The sequence below is a fragment of the Bos taurus genome, chromosome X, assembly GCF_002263795.3.
Source record: "Bos taurus isolate L1 Dominette 01449 registration number 42190680 breed Hereford chromosome X, ARS-UCD2.0, whole genome shotgun sequence".
Lineage (NCBI taxonomy): Eukaryota > Metazoa > Chordata > Mammalia > Artiodactyla > Bovidae > Bos > Bos taurus.
The window spans coordinates 123,216,906-123,238,974 of NC_037357.1; the positions used below are offsets into that span (position 1 = coordinate 123,216,906).

The 22,069-nt window shown below is 36.4% G+C and overlaps 1 protein-coding gene across 12 annotated transcripts in view; it reads left to right on the plus strand.

Moving 5' to 3' along the window:
• The window catches only part of BCLAF3 (BCLAF1 and THRAP3 family member 3), a 52,447-nt gene that overhangs the window by 24,673 nt on the left and 5,705 nt on the right, over positions 1–22,069 (plus strand). For 7 of the 12 annotated variants that reach the window (XM_059883883.1, XM_010821484.4, XM_005227580.5 and 4 more), the window contains 7 exons: positions 2,725–2,900; positions 4,411–4,525; positions 5,265–5,328; positions 6,788–6,903; positions 12,678–12,792; positions 14,662–14,754; positions 17,158–17,313. In XM_059883883.1, the coding sequence (XP_059739866.1) occupies positions 2,725–2,900; positions 4,411–4,525; positions 5,265–5,328; positions 6,788–6,903; positions 12,678–12,792; positions 14,662–14,754; positions 17,158–17,313 (835 nt within the window). Of the gene's footprint in view, positions 1–2,724; positions 2,901–4,410; positions 4,526–5,264; positions 5,329–6,787; positions 6,904–12,677; positions 12,793–14,661; positions 14,755–17,157; positions 17,314–18,784; positions 18,904–22,069 lie in introns of all 12 variants that reach the window. The other 5 variants (XM_005227585.5, XM_024988863.2, XR_240753.5 and 2 more) reach the window with 4 other exon arrangements.

Genomic DNA, 22,069 nt, shown 5'->3' on the forward strand with positions numbered 1-22,069 from the left:
TGATTTTGGTGGTTCGGTTTTTGTTACTGTTGTTTTGCCAGGCAGTTGGTTTTTTAACTGTGGAGAAGAGGAAATTAAGTTTTAATGTAGTTTTTTAAAACGTTTTGTTAGTTGTTATGTATGACACTCAGATGAACATCAGGGGAAATATCCTTAAATAGAGAAGGAAAACCGGGGTGAAGTGGGGGGAGGGAACAGAGAACCCAGAAGATTTAATAGAATACAGGTGATGGCTACATTTTAATTTTTAAAAGTGTCTAAAATGCATCTCAAATGAAAACATTTGGTCTTTCCAGTTTAACTATTTGTTTTGGGGGTATTTTGTGAAATTGTAAACTTGTTGATCAGTAATGTCATAGGAAATACTAAAATATAAACGAAGAAGTGATTAAATTTGCAAATGAAACTACCTAGAACATTTTGCATTTTGAAGTCTCTAGAAGTTTTTGCTTATAGCAACAGTATAGTTATTTTTAAAAAACAAAATTTCAGGTTATATTCTTTTCATGTATATTTTCTAGAAAGATGATCACTTTTATATTTTTTATTAAAAATCTTGTGGGGTATCTCTAGAGAAAAATTTTAAACTGGTAAATATCAAGAATTATGTATAGCTTCAAAGTATACCACAGCATTCCTATGAATTGAGAGTTGAACTTGGAGTGGGGAGATGAGAGTTATGACAGTAATCATAAATTACAAGTAAATTTTAATAATTATCTGGTGAAAAACTGGAAGCCTTTATCAGCTGGTTTTGTCTTGGGGGAAACTGAGACTGCAATGAAAACCGTTATCAACTGATTTCCCCTTATAGATCATTTTTATTATTCTATTTAAACATCTTATTTTTCTCCTGTAAAAAAAAAATGTAAAGCTGTTATGGGGGTATGGAAGAGCTTTTTGTACCATTAAACCCCTTTGAAAAGAAAGCATATGTAATTCTTTTTTTTAATTTATTTTTTATTTAAATTTATTTATTTTAATTGGAGGCTAATTACTTTGTTAGTAGAGGTTGTTACAGGTCCATTCTAGCTTCTAACATTTATCACTAAATGTCTTTTACTAGTTACCAGATGTAGAATGAGAAGCTTGGAACAAATTAGGAGGAGAAATGGGCCCTCTAAAGAAAGTCTTTCTGATTAGTCAAGGAAACCACGGCAGTGGCATCAGCCTGTGGCGTAGTCACTCATCCATGTTTCTGCTGTGGCAGGGAGTCAACAGGGCTGATTTAAGAGGGAGCATGAAAAATCAGATGGAAGGTTTTCCTCTGAGAAGTTAAAAATAAGCACTTAAAACCATCTTGCTAGAAGAGTTAAAATTTTCAGTTAAGAATATCTTTAAGCCCTTCATAACCTTGGAGCAGTTTTAGATATATGGCTGTTAAGTGACGTCAGTAAATAAATACGTGCATGTGTACACCCACAGCCCCAAATGTATCCATCCGATTGATTTTTGTTGCATGAAGAGATATTTTTTTCTAGTGGTGCTGCTATTATTTAAAATATATTTCAGGGCTCTCTTTTGGATTTATCTTCGGATTCTGAAACATAATCATAAAAAACCCTAGCAGTTGTAAATCTTAATTCTTTGGATAATGAACTTATTTTTTAGGAAGAGCCAGAAGCTATTCAGAGTTAAATGCAGAGGAGTGAAATGGGTATAAGCTGGTTAGTGCCGTTTTGGGTCCAAAATGAGGAATAAATATAAATAATGAGGCATTTTCTTTTCTGACGCATAAACTGCCTCCAGATGAAGAATTTGAGTGGTTTTAAGCGGGAGTAGCATTCTTAGAATAAAGTATACTTTCCCACTATGACATTTGGAAGGATTACATGCAAATGAATGCTTAACCTCGGGGATGAAAAGCAAAACAAATGACATCTATTGTCTCAGTATCATGACACCTTCTGCATAGAGGTATTGCAAAAATTAATATTTGTAAGCTCTGAGCCCCTTTGTTTGGCATGAATAATTGTTATATGTCATAATCATAAAATTATAATGGTACTTGAAGGTCAGGAAAGTGCTTAATGAAAGTTATTAAGATTCAGAAAGTATTAAAATGGTAAGATGGTTGGGGTTATATTATAAATGGTAGTATATCCTTAAGGATATATTTAGGGTGAACAGTATCATTGCTTCTCATGATCATAACTTTGCTAACAACTAAGGCTATTTTCTGAGAGTTCAGTGAGACTTTGTAAGTGATTAAGCTAAACAGAATTTGATTTCAAAATACTAGTCTCAGCTCATTACTGACATAGAGGTTTAAGGATTTTTATGAAGTCAGAAACATTATTATGTTTGATATCAGCTTGTAAAGAATGGTAGTATTTCAAGATAGTGTCAGCTTGCTGGCTTTATAGTTTTATGGACATTTTGGAGTAGAAAATAATCTGATTATATTTTGCATATTGAGTGTCTTCAATGCCATGCTGTATTTTTTGAAGTAAAAATTGTTTAGCTTAGAATTTTGAAGATTTTATTATTAAAGTGGAAAATATTTGATGATCTCTGATTTGAAAAGGAGAACTCAAGACTGTGTGCCTATAGCTATTTTCTCCTACTCATTATTGTACATGTTTATGGCATACAATTTAGTGCCTTAATTATAAGAAAAAAATAAACATATTTTTAGTTTTATAGTTATCTTGATTAATTTTAATAAGTTATTTTCTCAGTGAATAGTCTCAAATTTAGTTAAACATTTACAAATTATTCTAGGGTTGCTTCTAGCTATTCCACAGAGAGACAGATGTCACATGATTTGGTTGCTGTTGGCAGGAAAAGTGAAAAGTTTCATCCAGTGTTTGAACATCTTGACTCAACTCAGAATACTGAAAACAAACCTACAGGAGAATTTGCTCAGCAAATCATAACTATAATCCATCAAGTTAAAGGTTGGTATATTTCGCACATACATTAGGGATAACGCAAAAATAATGTACTGACTTTTCACGAGATATAGGTAAATATCTGATATTGTAATAGTAATTAATATTTCATTATAAGTTAAATCATTAATTAGGAAATCTGTTGAAGAAAGTAGCACATATTAATTCAAGCCAGTTGTTCTTTTTATGTAGTTCCAATAATCTGGTGCTTCAACTCATAATAGATTACAAACTGAAAATTATGAGGTTAGCTGCTGCAAAGGACAGGTGTACTGAGAGCAGAAAGAAACAATACCGATAACCCAGTATAAAGGAGGAAATAACAAAAGCCAGATATGAAACTCAAGAAGCTCGAGAAATCTGGAAGTGTAGGTCATTTGGTCATATTCCTAAAGCCCCCAAGGGTGTTACTGGGACTTTGTGCCATAAGGGTGATGCTAAGTGATCAGTAAAAGACTCCAGTATTATTTGTTATACTTTATGATGTCAGGGAATTGCATAATTAATATTTTAAAGGTTTTCATTGAGTTGTGTTTTGCTTTCGCTTCTGGCCAGTTTCCATTAATTGGAAAATTTAGTCATGTAGAATAACTTTCTTTTTGATGCTGTGTAATTAAGGCAGTTTTGCGTATTATAAGCTAGGATCTTTCATGAATTTCAAAATTTTAATTTTATATTTCTTACTAGATGATTGTGTTGATCTTTCTTACTTTCTTAAAACATTTTGCAAATGAATTATTTTCTCTGCAGCCCTCAAACTATGGCATATATTTACTTTAAAGAATACAGTTTGAAACAGTTCACCTTCTCAATTCCAGCCCCTCTCACCCAAAGGAAGTGTGGTCCTTGGCAAAAAGGAAGCTGGTATTGCAGAAAAACCCAGGAGATTGTCCCAGAACAGGAGCAGTACGTTAGGGAAAAGGATTGCTAAAGTAGCTTTCTCATGGGTCAAGTGTATTATCTTACTCTCTATTCTGTTCAAAGCTTGTAGCATAGGCACTTTGAGAATGTCTTCATGAACTTCCGTTAACACTAAGAAAAAGGGAGTTAGGAAGCCTTCTGTGATATGTAACCATAGCATTTAGCATTTGTTCAGAATTTTTTTGATGTTTTAGGGTTGTTTTTGAAATTATTTTTGCTCTAAGTGAACTGTAGAGCTCTATGCCAGCTTTACTTCCCACATATAGTAACAGTGAGGAAGCTCTTACCTTGGAGAAGAAAGGTCCTCTCTCTGAAAAAGCCAATATTTTTTTTTTTCACCTCTGGCAAGTAAGCAGGAATGCCAAATAGGAACAGAATCTTTGCATTCATAAATCCATTTACTGTTGCTTGAGCTTGGAAAAAACATGTGAGCACTACACATTAGTCTGTGAAATAAATTTAGGTCCCATATTTTTAAGAGAAAGCAGTTTGGATGTTTTTTTAATAGTCCCTTAGTCCTGTGCTTATTGTATATATAACCTTTTAAGTGGAATCAGTTTTACACTGAGATAAAACTTTTTGTTTCCTTTTGCAGCAAATTATTTTCCACCATCTGAAATAACTCTGCATGAGCGTTTCTCAAAAATTCAAGTTAAAAAAGCTGCAGATGCAAATGAAACTAAGTTGAGCTCGGATCCAGAAATTCACAGGTAATGACTGATTATTGTATGCCCATATAACTCATGGGAATAAGCCTCAGAAAAGATGTGGGAACATGCTGCCTGCCTCTTGGGTTTACTGTAGACTCTAGAACAGCATTTCCTGCCTAAAACAGGACTGACCCAAGTAGGTACTAGGCCAGTGCACGTTGATAGACTAGGTTGTATTAAAGCCATGACTGCTGCTGCTAAGTTGCGAAGCCATGACTAGCATTGTTTAAATGTGCAGGACTTTGAAAATATTTACCTATCTAACTTTGATTCTGCTGTGTCTATAGTAATTGCCTACTGAAGTTATCACTGGAAGAATGAAAGACAGTTGTCGAGCCATTGAAATCATGGGTTGCTTCATGTCCTCAGAAATGACTGTTCTGAGGGCAGCCGGATGAAAACATATGTCTTCTTCTGCTGGCACCTGTCCAAGCAGGTGGTGCGCCCTGTCTTGTGAGCTGAGTTGAATCAATGTTAGAATGCAGTAGATCGCCGGAGCCAAGTTTAAGGTTACACAGACTAGTGATTTGAGAACTACTAAGGCTTCACTGTGATGTTGTTTACAGGATATGTGTGTCCTGGGAGACTGCCACATAGATGAAAAACCACCTGATAGCAGATTACTTTTTCTTCCTTCAAGACACACCAGCTTTATTTCAAATTCCATTCTGTATAAATGGAATCGAGGTATCAGTGTATAACATAATTATTTAATTGTAATATGCCTTTATTATTTTAGGAGAATAGATATGTCTTTGGCCGAGCTTCAGAGTAAACAAACTATGGTATATGACTCAAAACAGGTAAGTGAATATGGTTTTTGATGGGGGATTATCTTATTGTTGACAAACTAATGGGAAAGGGAACTGGTCATTGGGAGTAAAAAAGGTAAAGTGGGTGAGGAAGGATGATTGAGACCCAGGAATCTGAAATTTACAAAGCTCTCCAAGTGATTCTAGTTTTCAGCCAGGTTGCAAAGAGAACACTGGCAAAAGACAAAAATATTCCCTAAGAGAGACAGTCCCTAAGGATTTTACAGCTTTGTAAAATTGACATAAAATTATAGTGTTTAATATTCATCCCAAAACATCACAGTATAAATCTTGCAGAAAGTATGTTTGATACCTTTTTTCCCCAAAGCAGTCATGTGAGATATATTTTTAAGTTGTATGTGGAATGCATGCAAAAGAACTTAGTTTCATTTGATATTGCCCTTCTTTTTACTGAAGATTATATGAAAGATTCTATGGAGTATGAACTAACAAAATAATGAAAATAATACTTTTTTTTATTGTTCCCACCCCTGCCACCTCTGCCTACCCTCATTTCATTGCTATTAGAAAAACTATCTTAACTAGCCAAGGGGGAAGAAAACTGGCTCTTGTTTTAGAAGAAGTATATCAAGTTCTAAAAAACCTGCTAATTATTCATTGAGAGTGAAGAGTTTTTTAGAGATTTTAATAAATACATTTATGATAAAATATATAAATAATTTTTTTCACATGTATGGTTACAATTTTACTGAATTTATAGAGATAGGTTAGTTTATTGAATCAATGATATTTTCAGGAAATTTCTGTTAATCAAAATACTATAATAAACTTATAGGAAATTTGAGGATTTTTTTAAATTACCTTTAATTCACTTAACACAAAGTATTATTTGATTGTCTTTCCTTGCAGTCTTATGTCTGAAATTTTAACATGGTCACTGTCACAGTACATACAATTTTGGATGCTTTTTCTTTTTACATAAGCTATAATAACATTCCTTTTATGTAAAGTCTCTCAACTCCCAATGACCTTTTTATAATTGAGACTTTGCAAGTTTTAGTAAACTTTTCAGTGTTTTTCCATGTTTACTTCCACATAGTCTATATCATCATAATTTAAGTGGTTGTACTTTATTCCTATGACAAATTTGCCATAAATTTTTCTTCCCTTCTCCTTTAAAATTTTTTCACACTCAAGTTACTTTCATTTTTTTGTTATTTTTTAAATAAAACATTTTGAATATACTTGGATAGATAGACTTTTCTTTGGTATAGAGGCCCAGAATTCGGATTCCTGGTTCAGTGTTATGAACTCTGCTGACTGTGTTTTGTCAATTGTGTCTCAAAATACTTCTATCTGTTTATACTACTATTAACAAGATGAGTACAAGATAACTTATTTAGGACTTTAACTTAGGGTTCTTGTTCAATACGGTCTTTGTGCAACTAACAGTAATGTGAATGGTTTGTCTTCTGTCAAAATTCCTCAGACTCTGGTCAAAATAATAGATCCAAGTGACCTACGACATGACATTGAAAGAAGGAGAAAAGAACGGTTACAGAATGAAGATGAGCACATTTTTCACATAGCTAGTGCTGCAGAGAGGTAATCAGTAGATGAAAAACATCCTTTTATCAGAGAGCTTTTGGTTTTAGCATATTTTCCAATTTTGTGTGTGTGATGGTAATTTTCACTTTAGTGTAGGAATTTAATCCTTCAAATCCATGTCATATGTTTATTAAAATGTTTCAGAGTTATTCAGTGGTCATCATGTGCTATTTCACTGAAACAATAAAAATTATGGGGTAGGTGAGTATTTGAGGTCTTTGTGATCTAGAGAGAAGTGTAGTAGCTTTTTTAATATCAGCAGGAGCAAATACCAGCAAATATATGGACTATTTGGCTCAAGCCGATTGAAACTCTGACACATTCTGCCTTTTAGATTCTGGTATTCTTTGAATATTGCAAGATTTCCTGAGGTTATTGCTATCCTCTTTCAGAACTCTTCATGGATGTCTGTCCATGAAGCAGAGGCAGGTGTAGTAGATAATGCAGAGGAGACCTGGGTTTGAATCCTACCTCTGCCAGTTTATAAACTGTTTGCTCTTGGGCAAACTTGCTTAGTTTTTGGAGCCTGTTCCTCTATAAAGTGAGAATAACCAATTTATGTTGGACAGGTTAGAAATATCACATGAACTAACACATGTGATGTACTTAATGCCATGAGTGGCACATTGACTGTCAGTAGATCCTTGTTTTTCGTTCCCCACCCTGTACCTCTTTTTAGGGCTTCTGAGTGTTCTAGAGTGGTCGCAGTTAATCTCTAGTTCTGAAAACTATGTAGAACTCATGGCAACTCTGGGACCCCATATGATTATGTGGTGTAATTGAACAGGACAAAATTTCCAGTTCACTCAAGGGTCCTTAAGTTATTTAGATCTCCCAGAAAGTGGGAATGTGTGAATAGAAAAGGCTGGTGCTAATTCTATTTCCACAGTCCTTAGTTTCAAAAATTAATATATTTGACTAGACTTTTAAGTCATGTCTATGGGTAACTAGGTCAAGATACTAGAGCTTGTTTAAAACTGGAATTGATACTGACAGTAAGTTTGGGATTAATTAAAAGATAGCAAAACTGCATGTTGAGGCATATGAAATAATTGAAAATAAAATAGTTAAAATCTTGTCTCTTGGTGGGTGATCTCCCGTTTCCTATATGACATGGCATGACTGCTCTTTAGTGACACAAGCTCTGTCATGCTATTCTTGACTCAGCAAGTGCAAGAAACTCAGGGTACCAAGAAAAAAGGGTTTTAAAACAGATTTTAGATAATCAACGTACTATAAAGACCATGTGAGGCTTTAGAATATATCTTTATCCTTTGAGGTGATGAAGAACTTGAGCAATGGAGTTTTACCTGAGTTCAATACCTGGCTTTGTAGATAACCTAGCTGTGTGACTCACCTTGGACAAGTTACTTAATCTCTGTTTTCTTAAGCTGTAAAATAGAGATAAGAATTATACTTACCTCATGGTGGTGGTGAAGATGAAGTAAAGTGATGCATGTAAGCTGCAGAGTAGTTAGTCAGCATTAAGTATTATTAATGTTAGCTTTGAGGATAGCATTGTGTGCAAAAATGTCTTCTGGCAAGTTGTCTTTTGCTGGATCTGTTGAGCTGTTTTATTTGTATTAGATGGCTAGTGTGTCTTGGTGGAGCCATGAGAATTTTTTTTTAGATATTACTTACCATAAAAGTCACCCTTTCAAAGTGAACAATTCAGTACTTTTTAGTATAATCACAAAGTTGTGCAACTGTCACCACTATCTAATTTCAAAACATTTTCATCACCCCCAGAAGAAACCCTGTACAATTAGTTGTCACTCCCTATTTCTTTGTCCTTCCAGCCCCTGACAGCCACTAATCTACTTTCTGTGTGTATGGATTTGCCTATTCTTGACATAATTGCAGTTATATAATATGTGTCCTTTTGTGACTGGCTTCTTTCATGTAGTACAATGTTTTTTATGTTTCTCCATGTTGAGCGTGGACTTCCCTGGTGACTCAGTGGTAAAGAATCCACCTGCAGTGCAGGAGCCGCAGGTTTGATCCCTGGGTTGGAAAAATCCCCTGGAGGAGGGCATGGTAACCCACTCCAGTATTCTTGCCTGGAGAATTCCATGGACAGAGGAGCCTGGCAGGCTATCGTCCATAGGGTCACAAAAGAGTCGGACACAACTGAAGTGACTGAACACACACACACACACACACACACACACACATTGAGCATAAATAATCCTTTTCTGGCTGAGTAATGTTCCATTGTATGTATTCACCACATGTTTATCCATTCACTGGTTGATGATTATTTGGATTGTTTCCGCTTTCTGACTTTTGTAAATTACGGTGCTGGAACATTTGTATGCAAGTTTTAGTGTGGACATAGGTTTTCACTTCTGTATATACCTGGGATTGGATTTGCTGGTTCATATCATTACTGTGTTTAACTTTTTGATGAACTGCCAGTCTATTTCCATAGTGGGTGCACCATTTTACATTCTCACTATCAAGGTGTGAGGGTTCCATTTTCAATACATCCTCACCAACAGCTGTTATTGTTCATCTTTTAAATAAGATAATATAGAACCTTTAATCTCTCATTTTATCCTAATTCAATTTCCTTGTTAACATAAGAAAAACTTTTTATTTTATCCTTTTATAGAAATTCAGTTTATTGAAATTGACCTCACTAATATTTTTCTATAAACCTTTTTAATCAAGTCAGTGTATAGGTTTCCATAGAAATTTAGAAGAAATGAAATATTACAAAATTATAAGTCATAGGATATAACTGTTTCTCTCCTATGCAGTTTTTTTTTCCCTTAAAAGTTGTATGTAGGCTCTGTGTCTGTGTTTGCTCACCACTGTATCCCCACTGCCCTGGGCTCAGTTCATATTTGTTGAATGAAAGATTTTCCAAAGGTGTAGACAGGACAGAGACACTGAAATCATAATGCATTTAGATCTGGATCACTTTTTATTCCCTGATACCTTAAAGTCTTTCCCAAGCAAGCCTCACATCAGGGCATTCTGTCTCATCTCTAAGACCCTGGTGTTCTCTGTCTTTTCCTACTTCCAACTGGCTTCTTACCCTAAAGTCTCTATGTCTCCTCCTGACACACTATTTCTCCCACTTGTCACCAGCATTAATAAGTTCCCTACAGTGTCACTGAGGTGCTGTGTTAGAGGGGCGTGGTATGTGTGTGATAATGCAGCTTCTAAATATTATCAGTAGACTTCAAGAGAACATCAAACTGCCTAGATTTTCTTTTTATCTAGGCGGGTTTTAGAAAACATCAGTTTTTATTTTTGCTATTGTAACAGTCTGTATCTACTGAACTAGAGTTAACTTTGTAAAGATCTTTTATGCATATATTCAACAAATATTTATATATTAATGTCTATGTTCTAGTCACTGTTCTGAGCACTGACTTAGAACACTGAATTTTGACTGTTTTAAGTATAAGATTCATTGGAATTAAGTACATTCACAGTGTTGTGCAGCCAACACCTCCAGAACTTTTTAATCTTCTCCAACAGAAACTCAATACAAATTAAACAGTGACACCCTATCCCCCCAACTCCTAGCCCCTCATGCCTGTATTGACATCGCTATGAATGTGCCTATTTTGAATACTTCATACATATATAAATAGAATCATGCAATAATTTTACCTTTCAGTCTGACTTATTTCACATGGCATAATGTTTTCATCCATGTTGTATCATGTGCCAGTATTTCATTAAAATAATTTATTCCTTTATAAGGCTGGATAATATTCCATTGTATGGATATGCCACATTTTATTTTTTGATGAACATGTGTCTGTCTTTTGGCTATTGTAAACCATGCTGCTGTGAAGATTGGTATTATCATATTTTTGATTATAGCCATCCTAGTGGGTTTTAGGTAGTACTTGTGGTTTCGACTTGCATTTCCCTGATGACTAATGTTGTCAAACATTTTTTTCACGTGCTTTTGTGTGTGTCTTCTTTGAAGAAATATCTATTCAAATCCTTTGCCCATCTCTAACGGAGAAGGCAGTGGCACCCCACTCCAGTACTCTTGCCTGGAAAATCCCATGGACAGAGGAGCCTGGTAGGCTGCAGTCCATGGGGTCACTGAGGGTCGGACACGACTGAGCGACTTCACTTTCACTTTTCACTTTCATGCATTGGAGAAGGAAATGGCAACCCACTCCAGTGTTCTTGCCTGGAGAATCCCAGGGATGGGGGAGCCTGGTGGGCTGCCGTCTATGGGGTCACACAGAGTCGGACACGACTGAAGTGACTTAGCAGCAGCAGCCCATCTCTAAACTGGATTATCGTATTTTTATTATTGAGGAGTAAATTCTTTTTATATTCTGGGTAATACCCCTTTATCACATACATGCTTTGTAAAGAGGATTTTTTAAAGTCCATTGTTTTGTTTAAAGTAGTAGTAGTAGTACAGGTATGATTACTGTTAATATTTAGTACATTTCCTGTCATTTTTTTTCTGGGCATATACATGTATATTTTAAATAAGTGAAATTATCCTCAGTATTTTACTTCGCCCCTTGCTCTTGACTTACTATCATATCGTGAGCATTTTGACAGAATATAAGGTTTCTTGACATTTTCAAAAATCCTATGTGGCTATTTCATGTCAGGTTCCAGGATCAGAGCTGGGACTATAAAACAAGCTATTGGCAGTGTCTCCTCTGAAGAAATTGTACATCAGTAGTTACAAACACAAATGATACTTGTGAAGACCCCAAAGTGCTGTATGTGCACAGAGCAGGGACCCCTAGTCCACTGCAGAGGGGACTGGGAAAGCCTTCTTGGAACAGGTTCAAGTGGGGCTCACTCTTGAGTTTGATCTGAGTTGGAAGGAAATTGCAGCAGAGGAACCGGATGGGCCAGTGTGTAGAGGCAGATGATTTTGTGGTGTGTTCCAGGGGCCGCGTGGAGCTGATGTTCCCACAGTTTGGTGTGGGTGTTGGGGAGGTTAGGATGAAGCAGCTGGCCGAGGCAGCAAGGGTGTGACCGGAAGGGCCTTGGTGGTCAGTGAGGGAAGTGTGGATTTTGTCCTTGTGTCAGTGGGGTCCTGTAGCAGAGCTGCAGTGAGGCCGAGGCTGTGAGCTCTCTGTTTGCCACAGAGCAGGAAGGGTCTGAGGAGCACTGTGGGAGAGGCAGGATGTGACAGAAAGAGAACCCCTTGAAGGCTCTGGGAATGAGGCAGGGTCAGAGGAGAAGCCAGGGAAGGACCTCCCTCCTGGGTAGAGCTGGTCAGGAATAACCCTTGGGAGCCTCCAGAACTCACTTCAAAAGGAGAGGGGAGCCAGAGTACAGAGGCCGCAGCTCTACCAGTGAGAAGGCCCAAGTTGCTCACCCGCCTCTTCTCTGGAACTTTAGCCACTGAGTCTGTTGGCCCAGGGGGGGGGCTGTCCACTGCTGCCAAAGGCTCAAGAGCTGTGACTATCTTCCCTCAGAAAACATACAGTCTGTGTATGATTTCAAGAGTTCCAGCCCTAGGAAGCCTGTCCTTGGATTCCAAATTAAGAACCCTGGTCCTCAGAATACTATTTTCCCCTGTTGCTAACTTCCAACTTGGCTAAATAATGTTCATAGAAAAATGAAGAAATGAGGGGTTTAGCCCTCGTAACTATTATTTGTAATTTTAGTAGTGATAAATAATTGAGGTTTTTTTGTTGTTGTTGTTGTTTTTTACTGTCGTGCTGGTTTGTTTCCGAAGGGTGTAATTTGATTTCTCTTGTTTATTTGTTGGATAAACATAAACTAATAAAAGATTCTTATTTTCTCTTTCATTTTATTAGGAGTGATCAGCATTCCAGTTTTTCAAGGTCGAAGGATACTCATGTTGATGAATTCCAAAAACCTACATCTTTTGAAAAATCAAATTTTAGAAAATTTATTCAGAAACCTTGCTCAGTAAGATTGTATTCCCAACTTTTTTATTTTTGTATGTTCCATTTTCCTTCTCACATGTATCTTTAGGTACATGGACCACCAATGTTTTTCATGTTTGTAATTGTTTATTAATAAGTGTTATGATTCTGTTGTTCAGTGTTAAGATTCTGTTAAGGCTTATAGTTATTATGACCAAAGAAATGATCATCTCATTTGATTTAGCAGGATTTTACTGCATGTATTATAGAACTAGGTTTCTTAAATTTTTTGTAACAATTTTATTAAGGCTTATTTTACATACCATTAAATTCACCCAGGGAAGGTATACAATTTAATGATCTTTTATTAATTTACCAATATGTGTGCCATCACCATAATCCAGTTTTAGAACATTTTCATCACCCTCATTAGATCCCTCAAGCCTGTTTATTTATTCCTTGTTCCCACCCCCAGCTAACAACTAATCTACTTTCTGTTTTTAAAGATATGCTTTTTCAAAGGGCACCTCACAGAATGGCAGCTGCCTTCCATAAGAGCAAGCAGGTGACAGCTAGAAAGATGGAAGCAGTGTCTATTTGTAACCTAATCTCAGAAGTGATATCCCATCACTTTGACCATACTCCATTTGTAAGAAGCAAGTCACTAGACAGAGCCCATATTCAAAGGCAGTAGCATAGGGGCCTGGATACTGGACTGTGGGGATGATTTAGAGCCTCATCAGAAGCCGCCTGATACAGTCTTCCCACTGGTCCCTTCATGTACAGAATACGCCTCCTCCCTCTCAAGGTCCCCCACAGTCTCATCTCATTACATGTGTCTTTTTGCACTTATTCAAATATATAGACTTAGTATAAACTCAAGATGACTACTAGGAAAAGGATTTTATATGACTTTTCTTGAACTGGGGAGAGAAATAAAGATGTGAAAGAGGAAAATTTGTGAAAAGTAGACTCCATAGCAAATGGAATAAATAGAAGGTTATAAGGTATTGATTTTGGAAAAAGAAATCCATCTTCAGAATGGGCCCATCTTCTATGTTACCATCAAAGGCTTCAGGTTCTTTGTAGTTACAGTCTTAATACTCTGCCTTCTGGAGAGGGAAATGGCAACCACTCTAGTATTCTTGCCTGGGAAATCCCATGGACAGAGGAATCTGGTAGGCTACAGTCCATGGTGTTGCGAAAGAGTCAGACACAACTCAGTGACTAAACAACAACAACTATAAACATTAAAGCAACTCCTAAAATAAAACAAAAAATGTATTGATAATAAGTGGAAAAATAGAGAATATAAAAATCACACACACACACACACACACACACACTCTGCTTTCTGATACTTTCTTAGTCATGGCAGGAGCATCTACTTAAAGCAGGAGCCTGAGTCAGCAACACCTGCCTCGTACAACATTGAGAATTTATGTTCTTGGTCAGTGGGAACTTTAGCAATTCCTGAGTTTGTTTCTCTTCTGGGTGCCTTGAGTAAATACTAGATTTACAGTCCCCTTTTCTAAAAGTCACAGACTGTGTTAATGCAAAAGTGTGTATTTTGTTAACGATTCTCACATTCATGAATTAAACTAGTCCTTCACAAACTAGCATAGGTTACATGAAGGAAGATGTGTGTATGTTCATACAGCTAAGCTACATGTTCTGTGTTTTTAATCCCATGCATTTAAAAATGTATATTTTGGGGGCCTTCCTGGCTGTCCAGTGATTAAGACTGCACTTCCAGTGTAGGGGGGTGCGGGTTCGATCCCTGGTCAGGGAACTAAGATCTCACATGCCATGGGGCACAGCCAAAAAAAAAATTGTGTATTTTTTGAATGTTGAACTTTTAAAAATAAAATTTAAAATATATTAACCCATACTAATAACTTTTTTCATGCAGAGTGATACTATGCAGAGAAAAGATGTCATTACTCACAGACCATTTGTTGAGGAAAACAATCAAAATACAAGAGGCTTTAGAAGACCTTTTAAGGTAGAGTGCTATTTTCCATCTAATTCCTGCTTTAGGTTTTTGCTTTAGAACATAATGTTCTAAGTGTTAGTAAATTAAAAGCTCTTTATGTGATTTTTGAAGTAATAGCTTTAGTATTTCTGGATTATAGTTAACTGTAATCAGTTTAATGATGACCCCTTTCCTCAGAATTTGATTTTCAAATATATTTTACCAGTGGAACCCTTTTTCAAATATTATATGGAAACTCAAATACATAAAACAGATCTAGATGGAGTGGCTCCAGGTGGAGAGGCAGACAAGATCCTGCCCCTTTACCTCTAAGATGTAATCGCGTAGTTATAGAACCTTCTCCAGGATTCACCGATTAAGAAACCTTGCCCTTAGACATACAACCCTCACAGGTCTTCCAGATCATCAGAGAAAGTCTCTGGTCCCACATGCTTTGTTAAAACATATTTCATCACATTACAATTACTTGTACAGCTATGTCTGATGTCAGTGTTACTTTTAATCAACTGACATGTTTGTTTTTCTAGAACAATTCATGCCTCAAACATGGAATAAGAATTACAGTGCAAAGTATTATATTTCTCTCTCCTTGCTTTCAGAAGTTGGGGTGCTTTTAAAATCCATTTTGACTGAATTTTGATAAATCCTTTTTTCATATTTTTTCCACTCAACAGTGTCTCTTTCCCCTCCCCTGAAAAAGAAAAGAACCTGAGGTTTTTTTGGTGAAAGTAGCAGGCAGTTTGGCTAGAGTAGTTAGCTCACTAGGAGGAAGTTAGTATGACCAGAAAGGTAATATAAATGATCTCCAGACCATAGACTAGGAGTGTACTTGAGTGATCTTCTGTTAATACCTTGGCTTCCTAAGTCAAAATTTCTAGATGTCAAAAAATTTTTTTCAGTGGGAGTAACACAATTTGTAGCCATTGCCTAGATAAAATTTTTAACTAATGGTTCATGTACCTAAAAGCATGTGTGACATTAGGTTTTCAAAAATAAAAAATAGGGGACTTCACTGGTGGCCTAGTGGCTAAGACTCCATGCTCCCAATGCAGGGGACCCGAGTTCAATCCCTGGTCAGGGACCTAGATCCCACATGCTGCAACTAAGAGTTCTCATGCCACAACTAAAGATTCCGCATGCTGCAACTAAAAAGATCCCACATGCCATAATTAAAAGAACCTGCTTGCCAGCAACAAAGAGTGAAGATCCCATATGCTGCGACTAAGACCCAGCACAGCCAAATAAATAAATATTAAAAGATAATAGCTAGGACCATAGAATATATAAACATGTTTCATACCATCTTTTAATCTGTTGAGCAATGAGGTATAAAACTAAAAATGTAATGTCTGCATAACTCAGAGACAGTGTAGGAAGACTTTCAGATTTAAGTGTTTCCTACATGTTGCACTTCTCATTGGTAATATGTACTTGATTGTAGTAATTCTTTTAAGACTTGTAAGATCTATTTCCTGTTATCCATTCTCCTTAAGGGAAAATTCTTTAACATTAAAAGGAGATGAAATAATCCTTCCTAAGAAAAGGAGCTATTTCATTAAAATTTACTTTTTACATAAATTGGACTAATTCAGAGTCAGATAGTAATTACCTTATTAGATATGTAAAAATGGGAATGTAAATCACAAGATTAGCTCTGATGTATCAAGTTATAATTCTGTTTCACCTGAAATTGTTTGTAGCCTTAAAAAAATAATAGGCCTGGTATAAATACTTTTTAATAAACTATTCTTCATTATGCATAATGTACCCATTTGTGAAATCATCACAGAAAGAGGAATCTACTTAGTTTTAAAAATTACTCCTTTGTAAGATACCAGTTGTATATTTCCCACATGAGACATACAAATACTCATTGTCCTCTATGTCTGTTGTAATACTGGACAGTATACAGGCCAGGAAATGTCTTGTTAAGTATAGCTCTTATCTTGGAAATATGTGCAGTAGTGGGATTTTTATGGTAAAGAAAGATTGACTCAAAATTACTGACAAGGATAAAGTTAAGAAGAGTTTTTGATTCTCAAATAGATGTTGATACTTCCTCCACCCATTTGGGATTTGATATATTTCACTATGAATCAGAACAATAATTCTGAAGTTTTTAAAGTTGTGTTTTTCTTAGTATGATAAATTTCAAGAATTTAAAAATTTAACTTAGTAGTTTAAAATATTCATTTTATATAAAATATTTTTTAAATTATTACTACAAAATGAACTAAGAAGCTAATTTGAGGAAAACATACTTTATTACTATCATTAACCTTTTCCCTTTAAATACCTGTAATACCTAGAATTAAGGGCAGCCAAAGTTCCAGACCTTTTGCCCTTTCTTATACTAACAAAGTAGATTTGGAAGCTGTAGTTTTAACATTTAATTATTTTTTTCCTTTACAGACCAACTTTAGAGGTGGCAGATTTCATTTCCAACATAAATCAGACCTAGTACAGAAGAGCTTGTACATTCAGGCTAAATATCAGCGTTTACGGTTCGCTGGTCCAAGGGGATTTGTCACTAATAAATTCAGAGAAAGATTACTGAGGGGAAAAAAGGTTAGTTGGATTATTATCATTTAAAAATGTTGAGTGACTTTAGAACTCCTAAAGTATCTATGTTTAATAGATAAATTCAGGTTTTTAAATTAAATTTTGACCTAAGAAGCAGCCTACATATCAAAGTTTTTATTGCATGATAGTTGAAGAAAAACTTAAAGGAATAATGGTAAAAGATTTGTGAGACCACTTAATTTTAAAATGCCTTGGCTGTTATACCTCAAATACTTTAAATATGCCAGCTGTTTGAACAGTTTAGAATTTCTGTCCTATGGTTAATCTTTGAAATGGAAATTTGGGTAAAGACTTAGTGTCTGAATCATTTTAGCCTAATACAATGTAAATTTTCTAAGTACCAAAAAATATTGAATTGACTACATAAAAATGGCACATAATTACAAAATACACTAACTTTTCTTTTTTCCCCATTCATTTGTTTTTTGTGATAAAATACATATAACAAAATTTGCCATTTTAACCATTTTTATACAATTCAGTGGCACTACTTATATTCACAGCACTGTGCAACCATCATTACTATATGCTAACTCTTACTATTAATAAAAAGTTTCACTACTTGATGATTTGGATTGTGTACTCTTTAGTTGTGGATTGATTTTATTTAAACTTGCCATGTTGGCATTTGAAAATGCAGCATGCTGCTGCTGCTAAGTCGCTTCAGTCGTGTCCGACTCTGTGTGACCCCATAGACGGCAGCCCGCTAGGCTCCCCCATCCCTGGGATTCTCCAGGCAAGAACACTGGAGTGGGTTGCCATTTCCTTCTCCAATGCATGAAAGTGAAAAGTGAAAGTGAAGTCGCTAAGTCTTGTCCAACTCTTCACGACCCCATGGACTGCAGCCTACCAGGCTCCTCTGTCCATGGGATTTTCCAGGCAAGAGTACTGGAGTGGGGTGCCCAATATAAAAATAACTTTTGCAAATATTTGAAATGAGAACAATAGCATTTTACTGTTATGTGAGGCATGTTTGTCAATTTTTGACTCATTTTTGTTAATTATTTGGGGCTAATATTTTCTTTTGAGAAGTAGATGTATATCTAATGTTACTATCAAATAATCTAGTTGTAGCTTTATAAATTTTCTAACCTTCAGTGTTCCCATAAATATTCATGCTGGTAAAGCCTTTACACTGAGCTTACTTAGTGATTTTAGTAAAACTTATTTTTCAAAATAAGTAGACCAGTAGAATGGAGTTAACAATTGTTTTTTTATTGAAGTTTTCGAGTTGAATAGAATATCTTCTGTAACTTCTCCCACCCTTCAATTTTAACTGACAACCTTAAAAGAAGTTTTTAATTTCACTATGTCTGTCACTCTTAGTGTTATGAAAGCTGTCTCTTGTTTAAAAATGTGAGAGTGACTGAAGTCATTTTCCCCTTTCATACACTTCCCATATGTTGGATCAAGGTGCTGCTTCTCTTCCTGTCTCATGTGACAAGTTTCTTTGCAGCAGATCTTCTAGGCATGCGTCCCCAGTCAAAGGTGGCAGCCTGGCTATTCTCAGGGAAGCTGGTCATTGATCCCCACTCGAGAAGGAAGGCTGAGGCAAGCCTTTTCCTCAATTGCAAGGTTGGGTTTCATGTACATAGCATGTGTTTGTCTTTTGTTAGCTCTGTGCAGAACTTTGAGTGTTAGCTTCAATTAGCTCCATTTTTACCTGTGTTTTTTAGATGATTTTGGGCTCCTGAGTGCTCACTTGACTGTTTGCCTCAGCCTGCAGTGTCTGTATGCTCAGTGAACTTGCCCCATTTCCTCATCCTTTTCTTTGCCTCAGCTTGTTTCACTCCTGCTGGCCACCCTGTTCTTCCAGACCACATTGCCTGCCAGCTTTACTTAATAGCCTGTAGAAACCAGATATCAAGCCTTCATCTTAGGACATAACAAGTTTGTCCTGGAAAGAGCCACAACCTGCTATGGGTCTCCAATCTCTAGGTCTTAGGCTTTTTGTATTATCTAGGATATAGCGGTTGTAGTTAGGGTCTCAGGCAGATCGTGGCTTTACCTTCTTCTTGCATTTCACTGCCAACTGAGTGCTTTAGAAGTTGTCCCCATACACTAGATTTTTTAATAAAACAGTGTCTACTACTCTTTTTCTCGGGCCTACCATTCTGCATACTACTTCAAAGATGTTTGTTTAGTAGCTACTTTGACATGAGCTTTTCTAGCCTGGCTACTGTCAATGCCTGCAAGTCATAGCCAGACTTTGTATCGATTTTTGTTTGAACTTACATCCACCTCTCTGAGCATGGCATGAAATCAAGCACCCTACTATTAGCATCCTTCTTGACAGTTGGGCTCCACACTCTCCTGAACTTTAGGGAAAGGAATGAGGCATCACAAACTGCTCTGTTTCTGTCAGGGTCTGAACTAAGGTACTTAAGACTAACTTCGCCTTAGGGATGTCCCAGTAGTATAGTGCTACTCTAGAATCCCACTCCATAGTACCAACTGGTAGTTTAGACCTAGTCTTCTATTTTACCTTGACTTTCATGCCCTACAGAAAAAAAGTGAAGTCCTGGAGTCTTTGGTTTCTTCCAGTGTTGCTTCATCCCAAGCTTTAGCATTGGGGGTGAGGGGGGCGGACTTTGAAGCTCCTGCCCTGGAGAGAAACCTTAGTCCAGGCAGCATCTGTACCCTGCTTTGGCTTTTTTGACCTACTAAGCAGTTCATTATTTTCATTATTAGACCACCAGCTAGGTTAAGGATGCTTGGTTAATTAATTAATCTAGGTGTCCTGGAGCTTCTTGATTCTGAAATTAGATATGATCCAATGTGTTCACATATGCCTCAAAGTCCACCAGGAAGGTTTACAGTGATCTTGTCTGGATTTCTCACTTTCCGACCATGTTGAATTGTCGAGGCTGATCATTCATAGCTTGACGTTCTTATCATGTTCATCTGTAGTACAGTCTGGTTACTGTGCCATCAGACATGTGCTTCTTGTGTCCAGTACCAAACAGTTTCAGGGAGGAGTAGGGGAGATCCTTGATGTGCTCCTAATATATTTTGTCCATTTACCAGAACTGTCATGGCTTCCCTAAACTACTTTAGCTTCCTAGCTGCCTACAAAGTAGTAAGATTCCAAGGCAGTGTTAGGAACATGCAAAACTAAAACGGTTCCTCCTCATTCATCATGCACTTGTCATATTAACCCAATTCTGGCACCCAAATTCCATTTTATTATGTTTCCTTCATCTTGGATTCTGTGCTTAGGCTAGAAGATGAGGAGATAGGAGAAGTGTCTGTTACCCCCTGGAAAGAGACTTTTATCCACTGTCATTCATAAGTGCCCCCATGAAATATTCTCTGCTCATCATAGAAAGTTTCCAGAAACTCTTGAGGGTCTGTCTGACTATGTACCAGACTAGGACGGAGAAGCTATTCAGAATTCATGAAGCCCCCTCTGGGAACATTGCCTCTGAAAAACTGCATTTGGTCAGGAAAACATGCAGCTCCTCAGCGTCCTAGACTCCAGGAGTCCCCAGGTACCTGTCAGCTCAGTGCCTACCAGAGCTCTTCTGAAAGTGGATAGGAAGAGGGGAAGGAGAGAGCAGAAAGAAACACTGTGGGGAGGAAGCTAGAGACTGGGATTCATGGCTTTTGGGGTTGGAAAAAAACACAGGGGTCATGAGGTACAAAGAGCAGGAACCAAGATCAGATGAATCAACAAGAACCTATTATGCTCCTGCTGTATCCCTCGAGTTGAAGGATGCTGGGGCACAAAAGAAGTAATGATTGTGATGGTTGCACAACTCTGTGAATACACTAAAAACCATTGATTGTATTTTTAAATGGGTGAACTATATGGTATGTGAGTTATATCTCAAGATGTTAAAAGTAAAATCACACTTGCTCTTCTCCCCAGACCACTGATTTCTCCTCAGGGTCCGTAGCTCTCACAGCTAGCCAGCCAGGCTAGAAACTTGTCCTCCTCACCCTCCTAATTCTTTGATTACAATTGTCCCAGGTATTCCTATTTAACTCATCTATTGTTCCAATTCACTGCATGTCACTCCACTCTGTGGATGTCTTATTTATTTCAGTGTTTTTCAAACTTCTTTTGCTTACATACCCTAAAAGTACAAAAAATTATCTACCTCCCTGTACATTTTTAGGTTGGTATCTAATACGTTTTTATCATAATTTTAATTTGTTATATAGGATATAATTTATGGCATATTATAAATAGAGAATCTTAAGTAAAATTGTTACATCATCATTTTAAATCTCTTTGGTGAACCTGCACACCACAGGAATTCGATAACTAGCATCCATTTTTTAAAATACGCAGACTTTTTTTTACCTTGAATTTGGATCCCATTTGCCCCATAGACTTTTAACTTTGAAAGTCTTTTAGTGCTCAGCAAATAAAATTTGACAGATAATATTAATAGATTTCTATGACTATTAGTTTGGATTGAATTAATAATATAGTTGATCACAATATTATAAATATATTACAGATTTTGTTAAGTAGTGATTAAACAAAAGTTTTATTGGAAATGCATTTCTCTTTTCAATTAGTTTGTGTGTCATAGATAAATATTACTTATTACTAGTAGAGTGTATAGGATAATATTGTTCCATTATCGATTCTAATGTATTTTTTCTTTTTGTAGATATAAGTCCTGAGAAACCTTGTTTATAGGATTGTATAGATGGAAATGAAAGGACTTTTATTATAGCAGTGCCACTCAGTTCTTTGGACTCACTCTCAATTATAGGCCAGAAAATC